This window comes from Phocoena sinus, chromosome 10 (genome assembly GCF_008692025.1).
Source record: "Phocoena sinus isolate mPhoSin1 chromosome 10, mPhoSin1.pri, whole genome shotgun sequence".
NCBI lineage: Eukaryota > Metazoa > Chordata > Mammalia > Artiodactyla > Phocoenidae > Phocoena > Phocoena sinus.
In genome coordinates this window covers 27,998,373-28,015,502 of record NC_045772.1, presented here as the reverse complement: position 1 = coordinate 28,015,502, position 17,130 = coordinate 27,998,373, and the positions used below count along the sequence as shown (strand labels likewise).

General features: G+C 42.3%; 1 protein-coding gene across 1 annotated transcript in view; it reads left to right on the top strand.

Annotated features, from left to right (window-relative positions):
• PLEKHG7 (pleckstrin homology and RhoGEF domain containing G7) overlaps nucleotides 1–17,130 on the top strand; it is a 95,979-nt gene that overhangs the window by 3,842 nt on the left and 75,007 nt on the right. The window contains 5 exon segments of the mRNA XM_032646926.1: nucleotides 900–1,124; nucleotides 1,126–1,259; nucleotides 1,300–1,621; nucleotides 2,127–2,149; nucleotides 14,956–15,080. Of these exon segments, the coding sequence (XP_032502817.1) occupies nucleotides 900–1,124; nucleotides 1,126–1,259; nucleotides 1,300–1,621; nucleotides 2,127–2,149; nucleotides 14,956–15,080 (829 nt within the window).

Here is a 17,130-nt window from a genome sequence, read left to right as displayed (position 1 = left end):
CCAAGGTTTTTAAAAGCTTTTTTGTTTGAACTGGAAGGGATATTAAGTAACCGGTAAATGTTGCCAGAGCTGTTCCAGGTCTTTAATCAGAACCCATCAACCTCCACAGTTAGCAGGAGTGTCCTTGCTCAAAACCTGCCAAATGCCCCCCACCCCACCATTAGCAGGAGTGAACACAAATCTTTAAGTTAAAGGGTCCAGAGATAAGAAAGCTACGAACAGAGAAAACAGATGAAACCAGCTGGGACTAAGATGGCATGAATCTGACGCCCAACAGATCCTAAGTCTCATTATACATTGATTTTACTATATTAACATATTATGTGACACACCTACCGGCGGCCAGGACCAGACATTAAGGACAATAAAAGGATAAAAAGGGGGTGGCACCCCACTCCCTCGGAAAAAGCCCTGCCCCTTCCTGGTAGACTAACGCATAAGCCTCCCCATAAATTAGCCTCACTCCTCCTCCCTTGTCTTTACTCTTTAAATCACCCTTGCCACGTGGGCGAGAGGTTGGTCTGCAGACGCGGTTCCCGCTTCTCCATTCTTTGGCCACTAAGTAAAGCTTGTACTGTGTCCATCTCTGCTTGGGGTTCGTATTCACCTACTCGAACCCCAATGGAAAAAAGAACTCTCCCCCATCAAGGCACAAAGCAAGGTCCAAACGACTTAATTCGGTAACATAAACAAATTTCAATACGTAAACAATTTAGTCGGGAAAACTGGACTCACTTATGTTAATTATCTACAAAACATAACAGATACTAATGTTAACTGGGCATTCCCTATCTGCTCTGGTGAATTATAAGTTTTTATGTGAAATTTCAGACACCTTTTTTCTCACCTCCGTCTCCTTGTTTGCAACAGATTCCGCACTCTGCTCTTCCTCATTAAAGATGCAGCCACCTGCTTGCAGTTATCCTCTGGAAAAGGACGAAGACACACCCGAGGAAGAGAGGCACCTGAAGGCGGAACTGGAACAACCTCAGTGTGGTCGGGAGAACAGCAACTCTGACGGCGTCCCCTGGAAGCTTCCAGCAACCGGGCCTCTTAGTGGCGTGGAGAAGACGCAACCATCCTTCCCAGAGGTGCAGCGCCCAGACTGCGGGCCCTCTCCTCGACCCCCCCCTGGAAAGCCTGTCCAAGAAGCACTGTCAGAACCAGGGGAAACTTCTCCACTTTGACCAGCAAGCCCCGGGCCGCGTCTCCACCTCGCCCACACTGAGAAGGTTAAGGGGCCGCAGCTCCGAGAGTGTGCGCGGGCCTGCGCACGGCACTGCGCATGCGCCGCCTCAGCCGGCGGCCTTTAAAGGGCCTGCCCGGGGGCAGCTGAAAGGAGACTTCCGGCTCCTCGCATTTCTTTTCCAGCGGGCTATTTGGAAGCACAGAGGAGTCTTTGCACTCCCTGTGGCCCCTGAGACTCCACTCAAGAGTGCCTCCGGACCCCGAAAGGGCACTCAACGCAGCCGACTCGTTTGAGCTCCAGATGGCGCCCAGTGATGAGCTTGCCCTTCCCGTGCCTCAGACCCTCAACGAGGGGTTGCTTCCTCAGGCCTCCCTTCCACGGAGTGGAGGCCAGCCAGCACCCAGCCGCGCCCCACAGCTCCCCAGGCCTCCGGTAACACAGTTCTAAGCCTCCTGCCTCTCATTTGGTGGATGCAAAGCATAGTAGGTCTCCAGGTTGCCATATTGCCCGGTCGTGGGGTGGGGTGCTGTGTTGGGAGACGGCTGGGGGGACGCAGTTTTTAGGACAGTTGGCTGTCAAGTAAAAGGGGTGCAGCAGTTTGAGGAAGGAGCGTGGAGGTCGAGCTCACTTTCTTCTTCATTATACTTGAAGGCACTTTAAGAAAGAACCCAGGCTAGAGATTGTCAGTCGTTAGATAGTAAAGGTGGCCCTCTTGCAGATCCACGCTATGTGAAGACCACCTGGCGTGGCTGGTTTAAAAGGGCAAAAAGAGCAAACTACTTAAATTTCTAATGTTCTAACGTTCTCCCCCTGAAAAGAAAAAATCCAAAACATTTTAGCTAGGAAAGTTAATGACCTCTCCCTTCAAGATGTCTGCTTTGGAATTTTGGGTGGGTTTGAGCACGACTAAAACATGTATTTTTAAAATTTATTTCAGAGAGAAGAATTGCATCAGTCCAGGTATGTGTGTCTTTATTTTCTCTAGTGCTATGAAGTCTGTTGACTGTTTACTTTTACGTCTTTTACTTCTGTTCGGACATAGCAAACCTGATGGTGTATTAATCAGGGCAGTTTGTTTTACATCCCTCAAGTCACTCTTCATATTATGGGTGAAAGAGTCTTAATTTCAAGAGTCTCCTTTAAGCGCCCAGCCTTTTGCTGTGGCTTTTGGGGCAGGGTATAACAGCCACAGGTGAGCATGGTTTTCATTTTGAATTGTCAATGACTTGGTCCTGTGGCTTAATTAACATCCACCAGTAATAGGTTTTGTCAGGAAGAGAAAATGTAAAGGCCAGAAACATTCAACAACTTTTCAAAGAGAAATTCAGAGGACAAGGATAAAAGGGACAAGATGTGCTGTTTAAATCGAGGATGGCCTTTAAAATGCCTGCTATGACAGACTGTGCTTTTATCTAGAATGCAGGTAGATTGTGTCACTTCAGAAACCAGCTCTGAACTTTCAGCTTGGTCCCCCAGCTGTGGCAGTGGATTTTCCATTTCTTTCAGGGATGAAGAGCTTCTGTGGCAGTAAGGGAACGATTCAAGCCCAATTACATCCACCCAATTTGTAGGATTGGTGGGAAAGCCCTCAGTTCATTTGGAAAGTCATGGAGGAATCCTCAGGAAATTAGCTATTGTTTTATTACTGGACCTCAATCCTCAAGCAAGTTTGCTGTTCATAGTAGGAAGGATGAGATCCATCTATGCAGTCTTTGTATATTTTTAACCCTAGTTGACCTAAATGTCAGCTAAGGTAGAGGATATTTACAAAGCCATAGGCAAATACAAAGTATTGTGTTAGTATATCAGCTAGCTATTGCTACATAACAAACCACCCCAAACCTCAGTGGCTTAAAACAACAACCAGGTATTGTTTCTTATAAATCTGTGTGTCCATTGAGGATCAGTTGATCTAGGCTGCGCTCAGTTAGGTAGTTCACTCCACATGTCCCTCATCCTTTTCATGGAACCAAATTTCTACACAGGGCATGCTCTTGTGGTGAGGGGAGAGGTTCAAGAGGATAAATGGAAACATGCAAGGCCTCTTGGACCCTGGGCTCTGTACCTTGTCTAATTCTACAGGCCAAAGCAAGTCACGTGGCTGAACTCAAGGGCAAAAAATTATGTGTCACCAGCAGTGGGAGAACATTTAAGTATTATATGGCAAAGTGTTTGGATGCAAGGGTTGGTGAAGAAAGGGTCCTTTAATGGAAATCTTCCACAGGTGTGAACCAGAATAAAGCTCTAAAATGACACCTAATTCAGATGTGTCAGAGAAAATGAAAAAGAGAGTAGTGTCAGAAAAAGATGATGTTGTTTAGAGTCAATCATGCAGAGTCTAATAGGGTGTTTAGGAATTTTGTTCTTTACCCTAAGAACAGTGTGAAACCACTGAATGGATTGATATGATCATATGGATACAGGGTAGACATGAGAGTTAGATGAGAGTGGATTCCAGCAGAACAATTAGAATGTTCAGGTATGAGAGGTTGGTAGGTTAGGCTCTGATGAAGGCAGTGGAGTTAGAAGGAGGTATCTCGGTTCAGGAGATACCATCACCTAGACTTTGTGAATAGTAGACCATCAGGAGAGAGGGGAAGGAAGTTGTCAAGAAGGACTTCCGAGCTTATGGCTTCCACTGTTAGGTGGCAAATGGTTCCATTCTCTGATCTAGGTAACCTTGGAAGGGAGAAGGGGATATGGGTAGGTGGGGTGTAAGTTTGAACATGTTGAATTTGAAGACCTATGGAACATCTGAGTGGATATTTTGAGTGGATAGTTGACTAGAGAAAGCATCGTGGATGGAGATATATATATCTGAGAGTCTTTGATCAAGGAATGCTTCCTAGAGCAGGTAAAGTCTGTCCAGCTTTGTGTGTAAGATGGAGTTAGCAGATATAAGGGCTGTAACTGATGGGACACACCAAGCCATTTGCAAAAGATGACATGCAGGTAATTTTTATTGACCTGCAGAATCTTTGTGAGGCAATAACAGAAATAGTCTTAAAAGATGCAAAGGGAAAACTTGGTCAGAGGGCTTGAGGCCTTAAAAAGTTCTGTGAGGTTCAGCATGTCACAATCACATACTACAAAATAGTGGAAGGTTACAGAAAATCACAACAGGGAATCAGAGGGGAAGTAATTTAGACATCATGGTATCTGGTGATGACCCTGAATTATTCAGTATTGTTTTTTTCAGGACTTAGTACAATACTTGGCATGTAGTAGGCAATGTTTATTGAATGAATAAATGAAAGGCTAAGTAACTATAAACAATATGTTTAATAAACATTCATGCATTACTGCTAAAAAGAAGTAATTTTGCATCAGCTGCAGACCACTCAATCTATACTTTTTTAATCAAAAGTTCACCAGAAGCATGAATTTTTGGTTAACAGCTAACCGTCTTTGGCACAAAGATCCTCTGTCTGCCTGTCTTTTGCTCCCTCTCTCTCTCTCCTTCCTGTCACTGCAGTCTTTTCAGCAGTCATTTGTTCAAAGGGCTTCTTCCTGCAGGTGGCTATTTCCCAGGCCTTGTAGTCAGATAGTGTTAAGGTAAAGGGCTCTGCACGAGGCCCTGATGTCCATTGAGGAGCTGGAGGACTCACCTCAAAAACTTATTTAAACTTTATTTAAAACATACTTAAACTTATTTAACTTAGGCCTTTAATATGCCTATGAGATGGTATAAACCAGGGGCTAGCAGACTATATAGCCTATGGCCCAAATTCGGCCCACTACCTGATTTTGTAAATAAAGTTGTGTGGAACGCAGCCACATCTATTCATTTAAATACTGTCCGTGGCTGCTTTCGCACTGCAACCACAGAATTGAGTAGCCACTACAGAGACCATATGGCTCACAAAGCCTAAAATATTTACTCTGTGGCACTTTATAGAGAAGGTTTGCTGACCCTGGTATGTTCAGTTAAGAAATGCTTGCCTCTGTGGCTGTCAGTCAATCACAGCAACTTTTTTTTTTCCTTGTAGTCCTTTTGCAAAGATTTTTCTTTTAATATAGTGATTTAACACATGGCCTGACAATTGGGCAGGCTTATATAAATGAGAAGGGCCCAATCTCCTCTCATTTCTGAAATCAGCTCAGTGTTGACTTTGATTCCAGGTTTTTCCTTGTGGACTTTTTATTGTTCCCTCTGCCTATATATAACATTCCAGTGAATTAACACTCATTCTAAACTTTTTTCTCCTATCACCAAACTATGCCTCCTGGAAAAGAGTCTTTACAATTCATTCTTACTAAAGTGTGAAGGACTTCAGGCTTAAGGCATATCTACACTCATCTTTCCAAGTAGAGCAGTGTATTTATCCCTTTTGGGTTTCCCTACACCTCATAAATGCCTCCATCATAGTACCTAAAACACCATATTGTATTTCTTTCACATCTGTCTCCTTTCAGAAACAAGATCTTCCTGAGGGCCGAGACCACTTATTTACCCTTCATCTCAGCAGCTATTACTCAGCTAGAGTCTGTCTCCAGAATACTTACTGAAGGAAAGGATGGGTGGAAGGGTGACAGGCAGGCTGCTTGGCTTACAGTTTACTTATCTGTCCCCAATGTATTTGAATTTTAACAGAGGACATGACTTGAATCCAAGCAGTGAAGCCATGTTAGTGGAATTTTAAACATCAGGAAGTGAGTGGGGGGATTTTGTGGGTAGGGACACCTTCCTGGCACCCCTTAAAATCGATAATCACAGAAAACTGCCTCACCTAACTTTTTAGTCAGCCCTGAAACTGAGAAAGGAAATGTACATACTATTACATCTATGAGAACAGACTAACCTTCCAGTGCTCAAAAGAAATAGGAAAGAAAACCTAAATATATCCAAAACATGAAAACAAAATGACAAGGAAGAGACCAGACAAAAACATTGAATGCCAGTAAAGCGCTTCCCAAAGCCAGATTTATCTGGAGTTACCCTGGGGGGTTGGGGTGGGGGGTTGCAGCATGGCATGGTGTTAAGAATTACTGGAATCAAACTCCCTGGGTTTGAATTCTATCTCTACTTCTCTGGCAGCGTGACCTTGGGCAAGGCTGTGAACAACTCAAAATCTCAAAGTTTTCATCTGTGAAGTGGAGTTGCAAATACAGTTGACCCTTCAACAGCACAGGGGTTAGGGATGCTGACCCTCTGTGCAGTCAAAAATTTGCATATAACTTTACGGTCTGCCTTCCTTATCTAAGGTTCAGTAACCAGTGGATTCAACCAACCACAGATGGTGTAGTACTGTAGTAGTTCATAAAAAAAAAAAATCTGCATATAAGTGGACCTCCTCAGTTCAAACCTGTGTTGTTCATGGGTCAACAGTAGCACCCATCCAATAGGCTTTTGATATGATAAATAGTGTAACTTAAATGTTACCTTTTTTAAGAAACCATCATTCATTCATTCATTCATTTAGCACTTCCTGTATGCAAGTCACTTACTCTTTCTAAAATATTCTGACCCCAGAGTGAAATGATCGATCACAGGACGCTCATCTAATGTGTCTAAATGTTAGATTCAATACAATGTTAAATCCTCCCCAGACTTTTACCTAAAACCTGTTGTGTAGCTAGCACTGTCTTTAAACTCTAAGTAATGCCATAGGGGGAGAAGGCCCTGTCTCAACTATTGAGCTTAAAAGCTTATTAGAAAGTTACTAACTAATGATTAATAGATGGCATATTGGTTATTGTTTGCTTGCTTTATTTAAATCTCAGCCCTCCACAGCATCATATTTTATTGTGTTGCTTTCTTTTTTTCCTCCAATTGTGTTGAGATATAATTGGCATAGAACATTATATAAATTTAAGGGGTACAGCATAATGATCTGAAATATGTATATATTGCAAAATGATCACCACAATAAGTTTAGTTAACATCCATCACCACACATAGTTAGTTTTTTCCCTTGTGATGAGATACATGAATACTGTTAATTAGTCAGAAGAGAAGCCTGCAGCCTCAGGGCATCAGGGAAGCCTTCTTGATCCAGGCATGGCTGGAGGCTAGAGTGGGAACTGGCAGCTTCCTTTCACATCAGGAACCATGTGTTATTCTTGCACTGGCATCAGCTCCCCCACAATGTAAACTCCATGATAGCAGGAGTTGTGCCCGTTTTGTTCATTGCTGTATCCCTAGTGTCTAGAACACTACATAGTAGATGTTCAATGAAAGTTTAAGGAAGAAAAAAGGAAGTGCGTTTGTTGGTTAGTTAGGTCAGGTCAAGCCTTGTAGGGGAAATTGTATGATCCCTTTCTGGAAATTTTCTCCTCCAGCCATTTGTTTATCTTATCTCTCTCTAGCTCTTTTCAACCTCCCCCATCTTCCTAATCTGTTTTGTGTTCATCTCTTGAGTGTACGTTGGGTTGCTGGGGATTTGTACAAGTATGGTTTGATCCCACCGGGTGGTATTTTGACTCTTGTCCAGAAAAGGCAGTAGCCTCGAAAGACAGCGAGAGTTCTAGAAAGTTAACAGTATCAGCAGCTACCCTGGTGCTCTGAACACGTATGTGTTTAATAACCATTACTGATTGAGCCCAAAATGTCACAGCATGGTGTGTTTTCCATGCAGTTGGAACTCCAAAGACTGTCTCTGTTTCTGTATTCAAACTGTGTCGGGATGGGTTCCATTTGTTCACTCCACATTCATGAAGTGTCCGCTCTGTGCCAGACCTTGGACAGTAAGCTAGAGGCTCCCCATTCATTCTCTCTTCTCCGTTGGATTTTCAGCAAATGGAACATTTTGGTAGAAAGTGGGAAATTATAATCAAAGGAAAGTTCCTATCAATCTTGTGAGACTCATAATGAAAAAATATTTCCCAGATTTAACCAAGAAAGCTACAGTTCCTTAAAGTGGCAGTTGAGTTGTCATTTTTCTCTGTTGATTATTTCTTAAAAGGGATTTTTTTCTTTAAAGATTGTTACTGATTCTTAATTGGCTCTTCCTGTATAATCAACTCAGTTATAAGCAAGCATTCCCATTTGCACTATATCTCTACCATAGGGTAGAACACTATGGTTCCTAAAATAGAACACCTACTTTTTCTAGTCACACAGTTACTGGAAAACCGCCTACTGGAAAAGGTATATTTACCATGAATTTCACTATCAGGCAAAGAATGAGGCCTGATAAGCTTGCCTGATAAAAAAAAAAAAAAAACCTTTGGGTTATCTTACTATTGTCAGTCTACAACAGTGAAATTGAAAAAATATTAGAATAAAAAACTCAATTGTACTTTTTATTAAGGTTAAAAAAAAAACCATTGGGAAACATTCACAGCAGAGGGGAAGGATTAGGCTGTGCCTTATCCAAACACTAGTACCTTCAATAAGATTTTTACTCCATTAAGACACACATCACTATAGGGCAGTTGCAAACCTCCCTCCCCATATTCTCTAGTATCTTTGTTATTTTCCTTTAAAATTTGCACCTGAGAATTAGAACCCAGTAGTCCTTGGCTTAAGCCCCCTGTACAGAAGGAATCTTTTTTTTTACTTGCAATTTTTTTATTTTTTAATTTTATTGGAGTATAGTTGATTTACAATTTCTTGTTAGTTTCAGGTGTACAACAAAGTGATTCAGTTATACATATATTCATCCTTTTTCAGATTCTCTTCTCATACAGGTTATCACAGAATATAGAGTAGAGTTCCCTGTACTATACAATAGGTTATTTATCTTATACATAGTGTGGTGGGTGTATGTTAAACCCAAGGAATCTGTTTTTTAAAAAATGCAAATGATATATTTGTCATATTTCTGAAGGAGGAGCTTTAATTATTCATCTTCAAACATTTCTGCCAAGATAAAGGTCATCACATAATTACTGCCCCACCCACTGGCAGGGAAGATAAGAGCAAACCTAAACCCTCGATTCATAGATCATGAGGGATGGAAAGGGTCTCACTCAAAGTTGTTTTCCACATAAGGAAACTGAGGCCCTGGGAAGTGACATGCCAAGGTCACACGTAATGAAGGTCAGAGTTGGGAATCACAATCCTGAGTCAGGTGCCCTTGCCATTCAATTGCATTGACCCCTTCACTCGTCTCCTGTGGCTGTCGTAATAAACTGCCACTAACTGGTGGCTTAAAAACAACAGAAATTTATGCTCTGAGAATTCTGGGAGCCACAAGTCCAAAATCAAGGTGTTGGCAGAGCCACCCTCCCTCTCAGAGCTGTAGGGGAGGACCTTTCCTTGCTTCTTCATGCAGGCGTTCCTGGGCTATGACTGCATTACTTTAATCTCTGCCTCTGTCTTCACGTGGCCTTCTCTCCTACTTGTGTCTCTTCTCTAAGTATCTCTCATAAGTATGCAGATCATGGGATTTAGAGCCCACTCAGATAATCCAAAATAACCTCATCTCAATATCTTTTATTTAATTACATCTGCAAAGACTCTTTTTACAAATAAGATCACATTCACAGGCTCCAGGAGTGAAGAGATGGACATATATTGGGGAGGGGGTGGGCAGGGGTTTCCATTCAACCCACAACACACCCTCTTTTATCTAAAGTAATAACTACCATTATATCAATTTTAAAAAACGCTTAGTGCTTTGAAATGGTTTGTCGTATCTTTTTCTCTCCTTCCATTTACAAGTCTTTTTGGAGTCAGACTTGGGTATTTGAATTGAATTCTTGCTCTGCTGTTCACTAACAATGAGACCTTAAGTGAGTTCCTGTCCTTCTGAGCTTCAGTTTCCTCAGCTCTATAATGAGAACAGTAATTTCCACTTCATAGAGTACTTGTGAAAATCAATATGATAATGCATGTAAAGCTCTTAACAGAATGTCTAGTAAAAGCCCATGCTCAGGAAGTGCCAGCTGATTTTAAGTTAGAATAATGTTCACCGTGACCCGTGACCAATCTGTTCTTTACAAAGTGTATGTATTTGAGATCTACTGGGGGACACATTTCCCCCACCAGAAACTTTTCTGGCACCAACACGTGAGCACAAGCTCATTCCTGAGTGTGACGCGTGAGTGTATGGCCTGCTCAGCTGAGGGGGGGGAGCATTCTCTGGATTCTCTAAATTGTTGCCGTCCCTGCCCACACCGTGGACCTTCGGATCTTCAGCAGAAGACAGAAAAAGGAGAAATTCTGGTACCAGAAAGGAGACAAGATTATTTCAGCAACCATGGGACTAGTCCCTTCAGATCGGACTGGCCTGGGACAGCGCAGCTCAGAGTTAGTGAAAGTGTGGTTGCGTTTGAGTTTGTGGGGAGTCGGGTGGCTGGCAAGCCGGAGAGGGCTGCGAAGTCTGGGTCAGGCACCCAGTTAGTTATACAACCTCCTGGTTCCAGAATTTTGTCCTGAAACAAAGAACCAGAACAGCCAAGCATTGAACCAAAAACAACAACAACAAAAAGTGTTTCCCATGGATATTTGTTTAGTGTACTTTTTCAAGCAAATAAAGGGTAGCAAGAAGCTATACTGTAGTTACACAGTGACAGTGGCCTGCCAGCCACACCCCAAACATTTTGCAGTTATTATCAGCTCATTCCTTAGTGTAATCTCCCTCTAAGGAAATTAGGTACCAAAAAATTCTCTTCCCCACCCTCTTCACACAGGATGCCATGACCCCATGCACATACCATTTTGTTTGGGGGAGGGAGATAAAAAGTCTGAATTTATTACAGTGATTGCTTCCAGTGGATAATCAATCCAGAACTGGACACAGTGACCCTGTGTGCATGCCATGTCTTATGAGAAGCAGTCCTTTTAGAATAGCAAAAATAAAATACCAATTTGGGACCACCAACACCTCTCCCCTCAAGAGACCTAAATGCAAAGTCATTCTGAATTCATTGCAACTGTTTGCATTAATATCACTAATCCAATGATGAGCAGCCCTGGCTGACACAGGCATGGGATCCTGTGCAGAGTGCCCAGAAATCTAGTCGGCTGCCAGGCATGGGTGATGCACAGGCATGTTTTCTGTACCAATTCATGTCTCTTCATGTTAGTATGTGCAGATGTTCTTTGTTGTTGTTTTCCTAAGTCTCTGGTTATAACTGTAATTCTTGATATGTAATTCTTGATAATTCTTGACATAAGAATGTCATCAGAGCTTCTGTTAGGCCCTCCCAGGGGCATGCCCCCCTTTCCAGAATGAGCATCACTGGGTTTTGAACAGCAAGGCAACAAAGCCAAGGTCATGGCTCAAGCACGATGCAAGCTAGTTGTCTTCCCTATGCTCCATATGTGCACATGGAACTCCAAAACCTGCCCTGTGTGCTCCCAAATGGATGCCTTATGTCAGAAGGTAGCCCAGACAAGGAAGAAATGGATAGGGGTAACTTAATCACCTTTAGAGGCTGTTGGGGAGACTCAGATTGCACTTTGTGTATTGTATATGCATATAATTATACAATTATGATCCAGAATGGAAAAGCAAATTCATTTGAGGACTATCTGGATAGCATCCTGTAGGTCAACATAGTTATTCATTCAACAAGCTTATTTGATTACCTATTCTATGTCAGGTTCTATACTTGGTGCTTAGACTCTATGATATGTAAGACACAGCATGAGCCTTCAATGAAATCATTATAAAGAGGCAGGGTGGAAGTAGGGAGGGAGAGAATTGGCTCTCTCTGAGCAGATCAGAAAAGACTTCTGGAGGGAGAGCATCTAAGTGGGAATTTAGAGATGAATCTGAGTGTGTCAGGCTCAGTGGAGATAGGCAGGCAGATGGAAGCTACCTGAGCCAAGGCATGGAGGCATGAAGTGCAGGGTGAGTTTAAAGAACAGTGAGTAGCTGGCTATTAGTGGAGTACACATTGTGCAGGAGATCACGTCAGGAAAGTAGAGCAATGGATGACTCAGTGTGTACAGGTTTGGTTATTATTCATTTACTGAACAAATATTTATTGAGCCCTTACTAAACACAGGGATTTAGACCCGGAGGTAGGAACTTAGGATAAAAGGAGAGGAGATAAGACATGAATCTGCAAAACTACCTTATAAAGTAAGGTACTTTCCTCGAGGGAGGACAACATCAGAAGAGTCTTTTATTCATTCGTGTTCATCAGTAACAATGGATTGAGTACTAAATGGGCACCCACCAACACAAATTATAAGACATGCTTCTTGCAAGGAAGGAGGTAGCAGTCTAGTGGAATAAACAGACAAATAGAACATATTATACTATATTCAACAACCAACATAATCACATTTATTGACAGCTTACTAAATTCCAGACATGGATCTAAGCGCTTTATGTTGATCAGTTGATCCTCACACAGGAAGTAGGTATGAGTATTGTCTGCATTTCACAGATGGCAGTCAGGGCCAGAGAGGTTACTTGCTCAATCAAGGTCACACAGCTAAGATTAAAATCCAGGCAATTTGAGTCCACATTATCTTAACCACTGCTCCAGAGAACTGTAGAAGCATGGAAGAGAAACATATAAACCAGCCTAGAGGAGGCCGGGGAAGACTAATTCTTCCACTCCCACCATTAGTTATGGCCTCTCTGAGGTCCCCAGGGAATATAAAGATAGCTTATAGACTCATGCCAAATTCATAATAGTTATCAGATTGTGTACCATCTAGAGTTGAAGCTCAAAAGAGTAAACTTTTTTCCCAAAGTTTACCTAGCTTACATTTCTCATTCAAATTACTGTACTTTTCCCAATCCCCTCTATCCCCATAAACACCAAATCTCATTGTATGCTTCCAGGGTCTTTATCAAGAGAAGTATAAAATTTACAGGGAAGATTCTAATATTTCTTTTCAGGGGACTTCTTGGGGCTCCCAAGAAGAAGTTTATGTTATCTAATACCTTTTGCATAGCACTGTGAAAATTCCTGGCTGGATTTGTATACTGTTAATTCATTTTGTATCAGTTCCAATGTCCTGTTTGCAAAATGAAGAAACTAGAATTGTATTTCTCATTCAAATTACTGTAACTTCTCCAACTCCCACCTAATTCAGCCCCCTCTAACTTCATAACCACCATGGACATCAGGTTGGCAAATAACAAGAAAGGGAGAGTTGTGAGAAGTTGTAACTTTAATGATTTTGTTACAAACCTCATCATAAATAGATGGTGAAAAAGTCAAATAAGAGTGCAGAATGCTGAAAGATGACATTCTTGGAGAAGGAAGTCCAGGATGAGGAGATCTGTGTCAGTTAAGACAGCATTTGTCTGCATGTAACAACCAAACTAGAACAACCTAAGCAAATAAAGAATGTTTCTCTTATAACATAACCAGAGCCCAGGCCAGGACAGATGTCGGCATCCTGCCAGGCTCCTTCTGTTTTCCTGTTCTGCTGTTATCTTTGCAAGATCACAGGTATACTTTCAGGTATCAAGCCATATTCATGACAAGAAGGGCAAAAGGTAAAAGGAAGAAGCTAGCCACCTCTGTCCCCTTTGAAAATTTTTTCCCAGAAGCCACACCCTGCAACTTCCATTTAAATCTTGTTGGCCAGATTGCTGCAGGGGAGTCGGGGCTTGTCAGTGCATTAACTCGGCACATGCCACCCCCAGCAAAGCAGGGTTTTGATAATAATAAAAGTGGAGAGCATGCATGCTGGCTGGGCAGCTAGCAGTGCCTGCAACATTACTCTAAAATTCTCCAATTAAAAAAAAAAGAGAGAAAGGCAAGTCAAAACCGATTTTAAAATGCCAGGAAATGCAGCTAATTGAATAAATCTGAGCCTGATTGTATCTAAGTAATTCCTGTAAAGTTACTTAGGTAATCCATGGCCCTAAATCTCATGAGATGAATAAGAGTTAAACAGGTTCAGAGAGGGCAGAGCATTCCCAGCTAAGTCACTGACGTGTGAAACATTTTGCATGGGAAATTACAATCCATTCCCTATTTCCAGAGAATAAATTGCAAAGTAAAGAATATTAGGAAGGTAACTGGGCCAGATTATAGAAGGCTTCTGTGGATGCTTTAAAAATGTGTTTATCGGAAGCCAGGAGGGGCTAAGTCAGACTTACAAAATTCCTTTGTATGTAAAGTAACCTATATGCTAAGCTATTTGTTGATGAAAAGAGAATTTAGAGGTTACATTGGTCAGTAAATAGAAGGAATTGCATCTCTCATTCTCAGAATAGACTAAAGGAATATCTGAACAGCTATTATGGGGAAGCTCTGAAAATCCTTACAATTCGATGCAATCATTCCTTACCCATTTTGTTCCTTAGTGATCACAGAGCAAATGCCCAGTGGCTTTGGAGCTACTCCCCACTGTGTCTGATGTCAGGCATTTATTTTCTGAACATCCAACAGACAGGAAGTTTCATGAAATAGTGTGGAAGAAAGGAGAAGGTAGATAGGCCTGTTTCCTAAGCTTTTCCGACAACAGTCCTCATTTTTCTCTAGGAAAAACAAAAGGGCTGCCTTTAAACAACCGACCTCCAATATCTAGGGGTGTCGTGGCCATGGCCATGACCATGCATCCTGTTCCCTCTGAGGCCATGTTCATAATTTGCAAAGACTCTTGTGTTTAAGGGCTTTCTCCTAGTGTCCTTCTCAGTCAGAACATATCCAGTATGTTTATGTTGACACTTCCAGGTGAGCTCTTCTGCTTTGGATTAGTCAAAATCATAAGCAGTCAGTAAGGCTCAAAAAGGTGTCAAACATGGGGTGGTGTGTGGGTCATCACAGCCCTCCATGCCTGGAGCCTGGAGTGGCCTCCTGAAAAAGCAGGCATTAATCAGGCTGCCAGCAGTCACTTCTGAGTGCCCATGCATGGGCATGTAAGCTGTAAGCTCTCTCCTTCCATCTCTTAAACACAGATTCTACGAGCACAGGAGGAGTTCTGTGGTGCTCAACTTATCTGGACTTGAGGTGTTCCCTGGGGACTTTGTGGTGTCAGATGGAGCTGCCAGTTACCTGTGCCACCCGCTTCTTCTGAATTCAGGTCCTGTCCATTCACCATACTTATATTACATACCTGCTATGGGATGGGTGTTATAATAAGCAAAGGGTATTTTCAGCACTGACACATTAGAACAGACGTCTCACCAATTAGGACAAGCATCAGCCATGAGTTACTGGAACCAGCTGAATACCGCTCTTGGTATTGGGCATTCCACTTACAGAGATGGATAAGGGATGGATAAGGTATAGACCTTTCCTCAAAAGGTCCTCTTGTCAAATAATATACCCCACATCTAGGACCTGGAACAGGTACACCAGTGACAGTCACCATCCTGGAGCAGAATGCCCTCTCTGGGCTGGTGGGCAGCATCGCTGTCATTGCTGTAATGCCACCCCCCACCCTGTTCTGGCCTTCAACCTCACACTGGTATCTTCTAACCACGGTGGTACCGTGTGGAGGCAGCGGGCCCAGTGACAGCAGATTACTGTTAGAGCAGATTAGAGAGAGGCAGCCTTAGGGATAAATCTGCATTTTGAACTCAGTTGTGAAAGAAAAGAACAATTGTGGTGTTCAGGACACATTCCCATGATTCTGATGGTAGCCTTTGAGAGCTAAAAGGAGACTTCAAGATCATCATCCATCCTGGTAGTTTTTAAACTGGTTTTGTTCTTAGCAGAGCTCTTTTTACAAAAGAATCCTTACTTGGAAATCCAGTCTATAAAACAGATCCAGGTGGAGTTGTAGTGCTTGAAAATGGGGCAGGTCCCAAAGACTCACCTCCAAGGCATCCCTAGAAGCCCAGGATAGCCTGTGACAACACACATGGAAAACCACCAAGCTCTTTCCTCATTCACATATGTCCCAAGTGAGACCCAGAAAGGAGAAGTGGCCTAGCCATGGTGCCAGCTGGTTTGTGTCAGAGGAATGGGATCGAGACTCCTGACTCCAAACCCTGTATACGCTCCATCAGCCTGCATCAACCACCCATTACACAGGCAGCTGTGAATAAAGCATAACTAACATATGTATAGCTGTTCACTCTTTATAGGGCCCTTTCACATCTACTGTCCTATATGACACAACAATCCAAATGCCCAAATGAATGAACCAAGAGGGAATTAAGTGATCTACTCAAGGACAGGCTCCTAGAAATTAGAGCTAGTTCTAAGCACAGCTAACCTTAAGAGGTTAGTACATGTTCTGTGATGCTTTGCAAATGCTCTAAACTGGTTAAAAACTAAAGCAGTACTTCTGAAATACTGGTCCCAGACTAACAGCTTCAGCATTGCCTGCGAAATTCTGGGATCCCATGCCACACCGTCTGAATTAGAAACTCTGGGGATGGGGCCCAGCAATATGTTTTTTAATAAGCCCCCCCAGGTGATTCTGATACCAGCTAAAGTTTGAGAACCAGCATGCTAAGGAACAAGGTCATAATTGCTGCATGCTGTTCTTTGTTAAGTTCTCTGCTAGGCATGTGTGCCTGGCATCAAAGTAGATACCACATCATAAAAGATATGCAGCATTCTTCACCATATCCCTCCAAGCCCTCTTCTCTAGGAGGTTAGAATAGAGTTCTCATGTCCCCATCATGGTCTAAGGCAGTGCTTCTCAAGCTCTGATGTGCATATGAGTCACCTAGAGATATTGTTGAAATATAGATTCTGATTCAGCAAAACTTAATATTTAATAAAGATAATAAAAGATTAGGGATTCAATAGAGACACAATTTAAATTTTCTTCTGAATACTTGTGAAGATTTCCCAAGGTCCTAAAATTACCCCTAAAGTTAGAAAAGCAGAGGAGAGAAATTTGCTAAGACAAGAGATCCCAATTATTGCAGTTCAAATTGTACATAATAATTTACCACCAGGCATTTGAAGCCTAAGAGAGGTGAAGCAGATTTGTCTCTGAGGGAGGTTCCACCTAATCTCCCCTTTACAAAGGTCAAAAAGGTGGTCAGAATGAGCAGGATAATCGGTTGGATTCCAGGGTTCCAATGAGAAAAGTCCCTCAAGCACACTGATTTTTAGTAAATGCTGCTCAGGTAATTGTTTTCATCTGATGGAAGTATTATGCAGTCTCCTGA